The 13,745-nt window shown below is 39.4% G+C and overlaps 1 protein-coding gene and 1 long non-coding RNA gene across 3 annotated transcripts in view; one reads left to right on the forward strand and one right to left on the reverse strand.

Annotated features, from left to right (window-relative positions):
• Window positions 1-13,745, forward strand: part of DISC1 (DISC1 scaffold protein) — a 155,150-nt gene that overhangs the window by 97,945 nt on the left and 43,460 nt on the right. Inside the window, 1 exon segment of the mRNA XM_088666436.1 lies at window positions 10,852-10,912. Within this exon segment, the coding sequence (XP_088522562.1) occupies window positions 10,852-10,912 (61 nt within the window).
• LOC132591910 (uncharacterized) overlaps window positions 180-13,745 on the reverse strand; it is a 94,043-nt gene continuing 80,477 nt past the window's right edge. Inside the window, exons 6-7 of one of the 2 annotated variants that reach the window (XR_015949069.1) lie at window positions 3,574-3,761; window positions 180-304 (exon numbers count right to left, since the gene is read on the reverse strand). This is a non-coding gene — a long non-coding RNA (uncharacterized LOC132591910). Of the gene's footprint in view, window positions 305-1,689; window positions 1,812-3,573; window positions 3,762-13,745 lie in introns of those variants that run through there. The other variant, XR_015949070.1, reaches the window with a different exon arrangement.

Consider the following 13,745-nt stretch of genomic DNA (forward strand, 5'->3'; position numbering starts at 1 on the left):
CCTTACAAGAAATATTAAAATTACCAGTGAAAACAATTAAAAACATTTAAAGATAATCAAAACAGTACAAGAGGTTAAAACACATTAACATCTATGTGTCTAGGAGTAAATGTAAAACATTTACACACACACACACACACACACACACACACACACACACACACATTTTCACTGTATGAGGTGCTTTGCAATTCCTCTCTCATCCTTCTTTATACCTACAAGGACATCAAAATATATTGCAATTTCATTCAGATCTGTCCAATGGTGCCGTGCTCTTGGGATGGATGTGCATTCCTCAATATTTCTAAGCAGTTAATTCAATGAAAAATACAATATTCAGCACACAGTTAAATGATATATCTTGGGAAAATACAGTATTTTCATTCTACCGAAATAGGAAAAGGGAAAAATAGAACTGTTCATGGATCAAAGTAACCCTCAAATCTTCTGTAGCATATTCTGAGCAAATTAAGAGGTTAATTTGTAATTGACATACGGTGTATATAGATGATTTTTTTCAGGCTAAATTTGTGATTCTTCAGAAGATATTGGTGAAGGATGGCTAATAAATACGGTAGAATGAATGTATGAATGAATGCCTTGTGATGTATGCTAGGCTGAATTAATATACTGTATGTACATAAGCAGCAGTTCTTTCCAATAGATTGTGGGGAGGGGGGTGTTGCAGGTGTGTATCTGTTGTGCAAAAGAAACAGAAGAGTATTTCTAATGTGTGTAGATGCTTCCTATAACAAGTGGCTTTTATCTCCTGCATTCATGGGCTGTCCTTGACAAAATGTTGAGGGCAGGGTTTCATTTTCCATTCTCAATTTCCTTTCTTTCCTGCGTTTGCTCAGCTCCTCGATATTACTGTAAGAGAGCTTCTGTGGTATATAATTCAAATAAATGATTTTCTGCTGGCCCTAAAACTGTCCATTACAATTTTGAGGGAGATTCTCCTTTTCAAAAAACATGTAATAGGATTGCTTCTTTCATTATCTCTTTAAACCAAAATACTATTAACTTCCTCCTTCTGACAGAAAGGTTACCTAGCAGCTCAAGCATTTTATCCCCCATGATAAGGGGAAACCGTAAACCTATCTCTGGCAGTGGTGACAGAGAAGTGTGTCAAGAAGGAATGACACAAATTCACTCATGGAACAATCTAGGTTGAATTTGTAAACAATCAGAAGTGTAACCAGTTCTGTCTTCCATTTAAATTAATTTGCTTTGTTGTGCCGGTAGATTGTGAAGTACTATGTGAAGTACACTTTACAATCTTACTAAAAAAATTCCTCATACTATAAATTGGGTCCACTTTAAACTTTTCATATTCAAGCAACTTCAGCCTATAGGGACTACCACATTATTTGGATAATAGGGCACCTGTTAAAGCTATATTCAGAATTCTTATGTTTAGAGTATTCTATTAAAAAAAATCAGCTGCTTATTGTATGTTTGTGGACGGGTTTGAAAAACAGCTTTTGCCTAACAACATTTGTGAACTCCGGTCCTATAAAAACAAGTTACATATGTGTTTGGGAAGTATGCATATAATTAGCAGGTTTTAACTCTCATTATCACTTCTTTCAGAAGTGTAGCTGCATTAGAATCCTAGAAAAAAACAAGGAGTTTGGGGTCATGTTGAAGAGTAACCCATTTATTGTGAAAACAAAATTTAAAAAAATCCTTCCAGTAGCACCTTAGAGACCAACTAAGCTTGTCATAGGTATGAGCTTTCGTGTGCATGCACACTTGAACTAGATCCGGCTTCAGATGCATAAAGGGTTGTCCCCAGTTGGCAAGAAATGCTATATTTAAGAAAACAAATTTGTTTAGTGGGGCTGAAAGGCCATGAAATGCTTACGGTAGCATGCAAGTCAGTTTGTCGCATTTCGAGTCAGCACCGTATGAGGAAATAAGAGAGTGAGCCATCAATAGCTATAGTCACACCATTGGGAGCAGAGAAAATAGTGGCGGCTGCTTTTATATTTTTGTCAACATTTCTTACTTAACCCCGAGCAACAGATCATTTGCTGTCATAAGTGCTGATTTACACAACCATGTTTCTTTGGTTTGGGCAGGTTTTTCATTTAAACAACCACATAGCAAAATGTCAATAGTATACGATAGTGAGAGCCCCCAACCACACAATTAGTAAAAATTAGAATTTACCATGTCTAGGAAAAAAAACCCATGAGACAAGGGATGTCTAAGACATGAAAAATATCAGCATTACAGTGTTGCAACATTACTCATCTTATCCCAGGTAATGTTATATCATAGAAGTCAGTATAGGTATCTTTTGACTTCTACCAATCCACTCTCTCAGTCTGTAGGATAAACTGATTATGTATATACTTTAGTGCTGTGCTGCAATGTCACATGAATGTTTGTTATTCATGTGAAAACTGCCATTTTGAAGGCCCTTTTTAAAAACAAACTTTTTTTCATGTTTGTTAGCAGCCATTATTTCTTCCAATCGGCTGCTGCCATTTTGTTTTCATGTGAAATGACACTGACTGCACTGTTCCGTTGTAGGCTTCTTTTAAACCACCTTGTTGTTGTGCTGGTGCTTAAAAAAACCCTAACTTTAAAAACAACGCTTGGAAAATGGAATTTTCCTGTTAGTGTGCACTACTACCTGCCATTTTAAAAATCCTTTGTCTGGATTTAAACAAAAAATATTACCTGCATTTTTAAAACATACTTTCCAAGTGCTTTCCAAGAGAATGAGTAAGAATTGCATTTTGAAGAGCACAAAACCATTGGCATAACTTGTCCCCTGGTTCATTTCAGGGCTAACATACATGTGGCATGGAAAGCTCTGCACTTGCATCTCCAAACTTCCAAATGTGGGATCATTACTACTGCATTTCACATACAGCTATGTAGCCAATTCTTTCTATATTCAGATGTGGTTTAAGAAATACAGGGCAATCTGAAGAAGTGTGCATGCACACGAAAGCTCATACGAAAATATAAACTTAGTTGGTCTTTAAGGTGCTACTGAAGGAATTTTTTTATTTTGCTTCGACTCAGACCAACACGGCTACCTACCTGTAACTAGGGCAATCTGAAGAAGTGTGCATGCACACGAAAGCTCATACCAAAATATAAACTTAGTTGGTCTTTAAGGTGCTACTGAAGGAATTTTTTTTATTTTGCTTCGACTCAGACCAACATGGCTACCTACCTGTAACTAGGGCAATCCATGTTTGTTTAAATCTCACCCAGCAGAAGTCATTGCTTGTATAGGAAATAAAACTGGTGACGTTAATAGCAGAAAGTGGCCAGTGACACACTCTTTGTGCGCTTATACAGAGGTAGCAACTTTGCAAAAGCTCTTTTGCAAAATGCCACTTGAAAATTATTCATTATTGCTTGTGGTTTGCATTTTAATTCACCCGCAATACTGGTTGGTGGGTAGATGCTGATTGCACTGCAGATTTATTTTACTGTGAGTTTTTTTAAAAAAAAAACAGCTGGAGGAAGAGAAGGGTGAAGAAACAGCTGTGAGTGGAGGGGGGGAAACTTTCCCATCCTTTGAACCCGCTGGGAAATTCAACACACCTGCTGTATCTGGAACTGAGTGTGGAAAGTGCAGCTGAATGGGACACAGCTGTGGGCCTCCACATTGGGCCTGTAGAAAGCAAGTCTCGAGTGAGAGACTAGGGTAATGTCCACTGCTTCCAGGAACTCTTCTTGGTGTGAAGCTTTTGCAGGTGAGCTGACAGTTTTCATAGACCCTGGGTGAGAACCTGGAGATTGAGAGGGAGGGTGTGTCAGAAGCGAAAATGCATTTATATTGATTTATATATAAGTAACTGCATTTTTGTAATATTAAGTTGTCTGTTGTTGCTTCAGTTTTCTGTATACCACTTAGAGGTATTTTTTAAATATGTTAAGCAGTATAGAAATGGTGTAAATAGCAAGCATAAATTAATAGTGCAATTTTGTTTGTTGGATCCTTTTGGAGAACTCATTGTAATAGCTAAATGGTTGGTAATTGTTACAACGTTTTCATAGTTGGGGACATTTTATGTTGGAAGCCAGGATATAAGCATTTAAAAGAATAAATGATTAAACAACTCATTATAGTTGAGGACCATGAACATCTGTGCTGTGGTAGATGAAGTGCTGAGATTTCGGGGGAGGGGAGGGAAGTAGAGTGCCTTTAATGACACCCACAGATAGCACTTCTCTTAACTTTGCCCAGTTTTAGCCAATTCATGGGCCCCTGTAGCCTTCTCAAAATGGTAGCTAAGGTGGCCATCACAAAAGTTAATTGTTCTCCTGGGCTGCCTCTCCCCATAACTTCAGTACTTGTTTGATGTTACCTCAAGGATTTCCTACCCCATCCCAATAGCTAGTAGTAATGGTCTTTACTTCTTTTTAGATATGCTCTATTTTGTGATTCATGTTATTTCTAGTCTTTAGGATGCAAACCTATCTGTTTCAGAGACTTTGCTTCTTGTTCCTTGTTTTAAGCACGCCCAAGGGACAGTGTTTTTGTCACCATTTGCTGTTCTTGGGCAAGGACAAGTATGTGTCAGTTTCTTCTGCCGGTTGACAGTGACGAACTTGCCATTATCAGTTTCTTGAAAGTGACAATATTACCCATGTTCTATTTATTTATTTATTTATTTATTTAACAGGAGTTGCATATTGCTTAATCATCAAAGCTTCTAAGATGTTTACATAAAATACACATTTAAATACTGATAAAATCTGATGTTAAAAAACAAGCTGACCGCAACATTTCAAAATATAAATAAAACCAGATATAATATAAATAATACAATCACATATTAAGATACATGTCATATTTACATAAGTCACCTTCAATATCTGCTTGAGAAGCTAGGATCTGAAAATCAGTGAGAGATTGGTTTGCTTCACAAGGTTCTTTCTGGCATTGGCGTTCCTGACATGCCTTTGTAATGAATTAAGATCTTCTGGATGAATTGCTGCACAAAATTGCATGTTGTTTTATTGGATGAATAGACGTCTTTGGGCTCCTGGGATCTCCCCAAATGCATAAACAAGAGTAGCCAGCCCACTGAACAGTATTACAAATTTCAAGAGGGAAGAAGAATTTGGCATGGGACTCTGCCATTTGACTTTCTCATTAGAATGAATTTCTGGAGGGGATATTTTACTGTGGTTTGTATTTAACAGAAAGATTGTTGTTCAGTCATTCATGTCTAATGGTATAATTCAAGATTTAAGGCAAAATGGTACTGCGGTGCCACACTTGTTCCGCAGACACAGCTGGCGCAGCAACGGGTGTCTTGAAAACACATGCAAAATAGGCTTGCAGGTATCACATGAAAAATCTGGCATTGGTTAACTAATGAGCATTTCAAATAAATAAAAAATTGTCCAGTAGCACCTTAGAGACCAACTAAGTTTGTTCCTGGTTTAAGCTTTCATGTGCATGCACACTTCTTCAGATACCATTTCAGTTATTGTATCTGAAGAAGTGTGCATGCACACGAAAGCTCATACCAAAATATAAACTTAGTTGGTCTTTAAGGTGCTACTGAAGGAATTTTCTTATTTCATTTCAGTTATTGTAGCTGAAGAGCAAACTTTAAGAAGAAAAGCAGGATATGTCTTTGGTAGTGGGAGCAATTGTAGGAGAAGCATCAAAGAACAATGTGTCTGAGCATGCGCTTCTCATTCACACACCTAATTACCTTGTTCTGTTTGAATTGATGCTCTCCATGATAACCATGTTGACTGCCAGTTGCTGGGAGACACATGTTGGAATAGTGCTGTTGCACTCAGGTCCTGTTTTTGCACTTCCCATAGGCATCTGATTGACCACTGTGATGGTGGAGCAGATGGACCATTCACCTGATCCAAGCAGCATTATGTACTTAATGCTATTTAATACTATTATAGAACAGTTGATTAGAAATAGAATGTCGCTAACCTGTGACCCTCCAAATGTTGTTGGGTTGCAACTCCCATCATCCCAGACTATTGACCATGCTGGATGGGACTGTTGGGAACCACAATAACACCTGAAGGGCCATAGGTTGGACATCCCTGATCAGTAACATCTGCGTTGGCTTGAGCTACCTATTTTAGGTATGCCATGGACTGAATTGCATGGAGGGAAATGTAGGGAACTTGGGGGATGACTCAGGTGCGTTTTTGAACAGGAGAGCTTATCCGTATCAGTTGACCCTAGAAACAAAGTACTAGCATGATCAAGACTGGAATAATCCAAGATAACATGGCAGTTATGACCGGGATATTTTTTCGACCTTTTGAGTTATTTGTCAAAGTGGCCATGGGAGTGGGGAAACTGAGGACTCGGTCAACCAGCTGGAGTCTTTCCCATCCTGGTCAGAACAGACTTCTGGTTTTATCCAGCAGCTTTTGATGTTCTTCTGCTTGTGTGGGATGCCACAAGGCACATAGTGGATGCATATGAATCTGCTAATTCCATAGCATGTGGAGTAAACCACAGTGCAGATGAGTTGTATTAATCAAACTAACACTACTTTGGTGATGACTGTTCATGTGGGTTCAGTACAGCTCTGATACTTACCTTGTTTGTTTTTGCTAGTATACAGGCTACCCGCATTTTGTTGTCTTTTGACATCAGACTGGGGAAAAAATAATTCTTGAAGCTTAATCAAGAATTTTTTTCACAGATGATACTGAGATTTTTGGATAGCGTGTTTTAAACTGCATGACAGGACTTCAGTGCACAACTGAATGGGGCTGAAATCCAGCTGTGCCGCACCTTTAAACATCTGGGGGTGGGGGGAGTTTGATCATCCCAGCCAGTTCAGATTGCAAACATGAACTCGATAGATAAATAAGTTTGGCCAGCCCTATTTGTGGCTTCTTCCAGATCAAGCTACTGGTACTTACCCATCTCATTTGAAGGATAATTTCCCTAGTGGACAAGATGATCAAGTCCCACCACCTGAAGACTGTTTGCACCTGGCTGGCTGTCTTTATTCCCACACATCTGAAGCTGCTCTCAATATTGCAGAGTTGCTTCCAGAAAAATGAATACTATAAAAATCACTGCTAAAAGCACATCATGCATACATTTATATTTATGCACAATGAAAGTATGCAAATTATCCATGACCTCTTGTCTTGCAATATTCTTCCATGGTATCCCTGGATGCTAAGGACTTTCCCTATTATGGCAACACAAAAAAATGTGATGGTAGAAATAACAAAAGCCAATGTACATATTCCTCACTACCCCTGCCCCAATTTATGATTCCATGGGAAAACCCTATTTTTTATTTCATCAAATGTGTTTGTTCTTTTCTTTCATCAATATTTATAGTATTTATATGGGCAACTCCCTTCAGTACCAATAAGAGCTGAACACACAAACCCACAGAGAGAGAGAGACAAAAAGAAATTGACATTGCTTGTATTTGGAAAAACAAAACAAAAAACCTTTGACATGTTTACAGAATGCAGTCACATAGTTTCCCCTAAGCTAACTCCTTCCAGCTTTATATCATTCTTTTTTGGCTAGATTAAGGAAGTTTGCACTCTAGTACTTTCTTTTCCCTCTGCTACAGCTATTGATTTGCATTAAATTAAACCTTCAGATCAATAGCTTGACTATAGTCCAAAGGTGAGAAAAATCCAGATACTTTTCACGGCGTTTTTCTCTCCCTTCAATTTGTTGGCAGGAAAGTAGAACTATTGGGATTTTGAAGGGCCTTTAAATGAAAGTGCCCAGCTATATATACTGGAAATCAAGGGAGGAACACATATTCCCCGTGAGTAGAGAGAATTGTATGATGTTCTTAATCCTTTTAAACTAGTTAAAATGTTTGATGGAGATGTGTGTATGTCCTAACAGTGTTTCCCAGGGAGTTTATAGCTGACCTACTTTTGACTAGTGGCGGTTGCTTATCCGTTACTTTTTTTTTTGTCATTGAGCATTGCTGATTTATTAAGCTATATCTTCAAGGGCATTGTAAAATTGTACGTAGGGAATAGGACACAACTGTGAAAAGTGAGAATTACTGTATCAGATAATATCCAATTAAAATCTAGCTAGCACAGCAGGCGAAATTGGAACTAGGGTTTATCATTCATGTAACATAATACATTGCAGTATTAGTTGGAAACAAAGTAAGTGTGAAACATATCTTCCCCTCCAATTATTAATCTCTATTGACGTTTTATGTGGGGGGGGGGGAGAGAAAACCTGAGTCGGAATGTGTCATGTTCCAAGGCCATGTAAAGATGGGAACAGGTTGAAGAGCACTAAAAGTGGGAGCATCAAAGCTTCCTATTAGAAAAGAACTTATCACATGTTTAAGTGAAAGTGTTTGCAACTGACACATCACTAGAGGTTGGCAAATTGGTTTTACTTTTGTTCTAGAATGCACTGCGATTCAAGGATGTGATTATATTCTTGCCATCTCTCTTTAGGTTCATAGCCCAGTGCTGAGCTGTGGAGGATTTAGAAGAATGAAGCGAAATGCCTGCCTCAGGTGTAAAGGCAGTACACAAGTTGGTTGTGGGACCAAGTCTTGGGGTTCTGCCCCTTCCACACCTTGTAGAGAATCTTGAATGTTAACTAGGGTCGTTTGTGTAAATGCCATGAAAAGTGGGTGGAGGTACATCATTAGGGAAGCCCAACTTCCTTAGGCAGAGAGAGCAAGCAGAAAGTGGCCTGCTTCAATAGGAATGTCTGTGTGTAAATGGCAGCTCATATTAATGTATGAATGGGGAGGGTGTGTACATGCCCCACTCTTGGCCCGTGTGTGAATCGGTCTATATTCCTGTTTCAGAAATTCTAATGCCAGGAGGTATTTGGGGTCTAGTAGAGGGAATGTCAGAATTGTAATTTGGACAGCTAGGGTGAAATTTTGGCTCTCTCCATATGAGAAGGTGCTACTGTATGTGCATTGTAGAACTGGTTTATTTCCTCTGCATGGTACTTTTTAAATTAACATTGACTTTTAAAAGCACACTGATCTTCAGAGCAAGAGAGATGGAGACTGATTTTTAAATGTGAACAAATACAACTCTTCTGTCAATGTATTTTTAGTTCTATCTTTTAGCTCACAGTTAAAAACTGGCAGTAATCTACCCCCTTTTTGGGGTTCAGGTCAAAGTTGATGAACTTTTTTTAGGAAGGAGGAAGGCCCATTTTGGGGGGGATTCAGGTTGAAATTGTTGGACTTTTTTTAGGGAGGGGAAAGCCATGTTTTTAGGGGTCCAGGGCAAAAATGTTGAGCTTTATTGGGGGGGGGCAAACTTGTTGAGCTTCTTGGGGGGGGCAGTGACCAACCATAGATGTCCATTGATCTACCGGTAGATCACGATCTACCTGTTGGACGTGCCTGTCATAGGGGTACTTGAATGTCTTCTTTTACTGCTAAATTTGAACTTGACATGGGATTCCATTGAAATATCATGTGAGTCAAAGTACAAGGGTAGCACAGAAGGGAAGTTAATACAGAAGAGGCTTACCTAGTAGGATGGGGCCATTACACCAGCCTCCCAGTGGGTAGGTTGGTTACTGGGTGCGAGAAGGGAAGGGTTGAGTGGATGAGGAGGTCAGCATGGTTCACTCTTGCTGGAGCACCAGCCTCCCCTTCTGCTACTGTGTAATTATCACAATCTTTACTTTTCTACTTTTCATCTCCCTCCGACTTCCCTCTATAACAATTCCCCCCATAGCCACGTGTATGCATACCTGCAACTAAGGTAACAAGCATCTGATGAAGTGAACTGTAGCCCCATACTAATGTTAAAAAAGCCGGGTGCCTGTCCCCCTCTCTGCTGAGCGGTGGCAACAGCCCATGGGGTCCCAGGCACCCACACAGGGTCTGTGTCCCTTTGGAGAATGGAAGACCCAGTGGAGACTGTCGTGCTTTAAGAAATAGGGTTTATTCGCCTATTTACACCTTCGGTCTGCATGGAGGGAGTCCAGCTCTTATAGGATAGTCATTCCAGTGTAAGCTGCTTGCAGCCAGCCTCTCCCAAGATGGATCTCCCCCCTTCTTCCAGCTTCTTCTTCCCAGAAATTCCTTTTCCTGCCCGTTCAAACATATACCCCAACACCTTGGTAACATCTCACTTCCCAATGGCCCATCAACACCTTTTGTCATGTGAACAGGTTTGCTGTTCACCCAGCCAGACTGGTTTGCATAAGCCAGTCCAGGAATTCTCTGTCTGGCACAGCTCTGGAGTTTGTGCTTTAATCCATATCCTGATTAATAAATATCCTAGTATTTATTCATTCCTAGGGTTTAGGGGGATCCCCCCCAAACTATAACAATAAATTTCTTCATCTTTAAAGTGCCACAAGACCTGTGTTATTTTTGCTGTAACAGATGAATATGGCTACTTCTCTAGTTTATATAACAAGTTCTAAGATGCTAAAGGATGTTATGCAGATAAATAAAATATCTAGAGTGTTTTAGTTCTAATAAAGATTGTGATAGCCTGGGCTACTGGAGTAGGTTTCATCCCATTTGAAAGATAATAATACCCAGTAGATCGACCATCCTAGTAGATAAGCATTTAAAAGTGAAGAAACGACTTGGCTTGAGTACCCCTCTCTGTGAACAGTACATTTCCCTTTCCCTTCCCTGTTTCACCCATAGTGTTCAGCAGCTGACTATTTTTTTATATGAGCTTTATTACCGGTAAGTAAAATAGATTTGTTTAATTTTAGATTCATCGTGATCTGAAATCCAAAAGGAAGAAAGCCCAATTAAACTTTTGCTTTTCTATGATGCAAAAATAAGCAAAATTCTCTCTTCAAAATAATTGCTAAAAGATATGGGATTCCCCACCCCCCCAAATGACACAAACTTTGTTTTTGTCTTATAGAGAAGAAGTTGAAGGAAGATATTCTCAGGTACATGGAAGTGCTGGAGGAAAAACTGCAAAGGTAAAGGAAGGATGGGATCTTTAAAATGTTTAGAAAAATATATCATTTTTTAATTTGTTACCTTATGCTGTACAATATCTCTGATAACTATTCTGTCTACTCCCCTAGCCCCACCACTATAATTCAAAGGACTGGTTTGGACTTCGAAGGCTTTTTGGGATAACATGTCAAATTATTGTAACTTCGTTTAGTTAATGGTCTCTTTTTAAAATATGAGAAAATGAAACTTTGTTTTCAAAAAATGGGTTGAAAGGTCAAAAGTCTCAAGATTTTTCAATGTAGTGTTCTAAAAAATGTGAGGCCAGTCTCAATGGAGGGATTTATTTATATATTTCTAAAAATATTTTTATACTGGTGTTCATTTTTAAAAAATCAGAGAGGTTTACAACAGTAATGCAGAAACAATAAATGAAAACCATATATTATGGCAGGCTTATAAGGAAACCAAAAGCCTTTCTCTGTGAAGTGAAGATTGTGGACTATGCACCTAAAATGGTAGCCTTGTGAAATGAGTCTGGACTTGCGAGCTTGCCCTTCCTATCAGAAGCTTAAAGAATACTGCAAGCCAACCAGCTGGTCTTGCTCTCCACTCTTCTACTTTCCCCTTTTGTCTGCTTTTCTTCAGTTTCCACTGTACATTAATTTATATCAGGGAGGCTTGAGGATTGTTTTAATCATTCAGAAATGTCACAGGTAGAATGGGACTTCAGGGCTGCAAGGCATTTCCCACACATAACCAGAGAAGCAAAAGTACAGTAGATTGCTTCAGTATTGAGGTGAAATGAGAGAGAGAGAGAGAGAGAGAGAGAGAGAGAGAGAGAGAGAGAGAGAGAGAGAAACTCTGTAGAAATTGTTTTGATTCATAGCATCCAGGAAGCAGAGTCAGCAAACTTCTGGAGTTAGTGAATCTCCATTTGAGACCACATGAAACATCCTTGTCGGCTTGAGTGGCATTATGCTGGTTAAGAAAGGGAATAGCACGGGGAAACACTTTTGGTTCACAGCACCAGTCTACATACATGTGTATTTCACTCTTCTGGCACTGATGCAGCCTGTGCCTTTAAATAGTGCATTTGCCTTTCCATCTACATTGTTAAGGCCTGTGGCAGGCGGGTGGGGCTGGGCATGCCAGCTGATGCTGTCTGTTTTCCCTTTTAAGACAGTGTCAGGCTTGATGTGGAAGGGCTCTCCTTCCAATGTCATGTCACACTAGCAGAAGGTTGAAATATGCCTGCTCTATTCCTTGTGAATGAGTATCCACATAAGATTCGGTGGCAGAAAATCCTCTTATTGATCTTGCACATGGCGTATTTCAGATAAACTTAGCCATGGCTCATTGGTTGTATCATATCATTAAGTAATTCCCCGTTTTATTATGAATAACTTTGGAGATCATGAAGAATTCTCATCTTTTTATTCCAGATCCAAAAATAGAAAGCAAGAAAACAATGTCATTGTTATGTTAATCCTTATTCAGAACATTTGCTTATTCCCCCCTCCTGAGCCGTTGCTGAGATTAATGTTTAATCTTCTAGCTTTGAAGAGCTCTGGTGTTTCCCTCAAGGCTTTGGTTGCCTCTTAAAAGGCTTATCGCTTGGTGTTGTGTTACTCTTATAACGGGATAATCTAAGTATTTATGATTTCTAAAAAGTTCTTCAGATGCTACAGTATATAGTTTCGAAGGGCCTAGACTCTGTAATGAAACATGTTTCTTTATAGGAAAGTCAGCATGCAAGTCCTGACCCTCCCATCACCCTCAATCAGCAAAGCGGTGGTCAGGGATGATGGGAGTTGTAAGCCAGAAACATTTGGAAGGCAGCAGGTTCCCTAATATTGATCTATGCTTAGTAGCATGGTGCCCTGTCATCTAAATCACACTGAGGGTCATCGAGTCCAACCTCTAGAAATGCAGCAATCTCATCTAGATCGTACATGAGAGATGACCATTCAACCTCTTTCCTCTTCAATCTCCTCCTGGTTTTGGGAGACAGTGGTGCAGGAGAGGGTGGGGAAGCACCTGGCCCTTCACTTGCCTGACCGGCCTCTTCTGTCAGGCCATCCTATGCACTCCCCTCAAGTTCTTAAGCTTTCCCTGCATCTGACTCTTGCTTCCTGGTTGTACAGGTCCCCACAAATCACTGGTCCCCTCTCCCGAGTCAAACTCCAGCATCCGTCAGTGTCTTCCCAGTCCCTTACACCACTCCATTTTAGTTGTTGCAAGATTAGTTAAATGCTACCCTCAATAACATTTAGGACAGGGAGGTGTAAATTCAATGATTATGATGATAATTAATAATAGTTGCTTCCAAGCCATTCCTAACTCAAAGACAGCAACAAGAATATTAGATACCACAGAGAGATCAGTATCCACTCTATATTCTGTAATAGCATTCTATTATATCTCACAGGCCACATGGTGATTTGTCCAAAATCCCTTATCACAGTTGCCTCAGGCCCCAGACTACTTTTTTATTTGTGTCAGTCACCATAAATATCACTTTTTTTGAGCTGAAGAATTTAATGTGATTATGCTGTACTCCAAATCTCAAAGAAAGAAAGCAGGCAGAGGAGGGAGCGGGGTACATTTAGTCGCTCTTCTTAATTCCCAGATAAAAATCTTACAATTATTTAGGGGGATGCCATTCTTTGAAGGATGATAACTATTGACAATGCACAAAGGAGCCTTACTTGTTTATTCTGTTTTAGAATTTGGAAAGTGGGAGTATAAATGAATGCGGGGTTTAATACGCTCCAACGCTGTGATATACATTTGCATTGCTGCTAAAGACTGACAATGATGCAGTACCCTGGAGCTTTGAAAATGAATATCCCC

Source organism: Zootoca vivipara, chromosome 3 (genome assembly GCF_965207765.1).
Source record: "Zootoca vivipara chromosome 3, rZooViv2.hap1.1, whole genome shotgun sequence".
Lineage (NCBI taxonomy): Eukaryota > Metazoa > Chordata > Lepidosauria > Squamata > Lacertidae > Zootoca > Zootoca vivipara.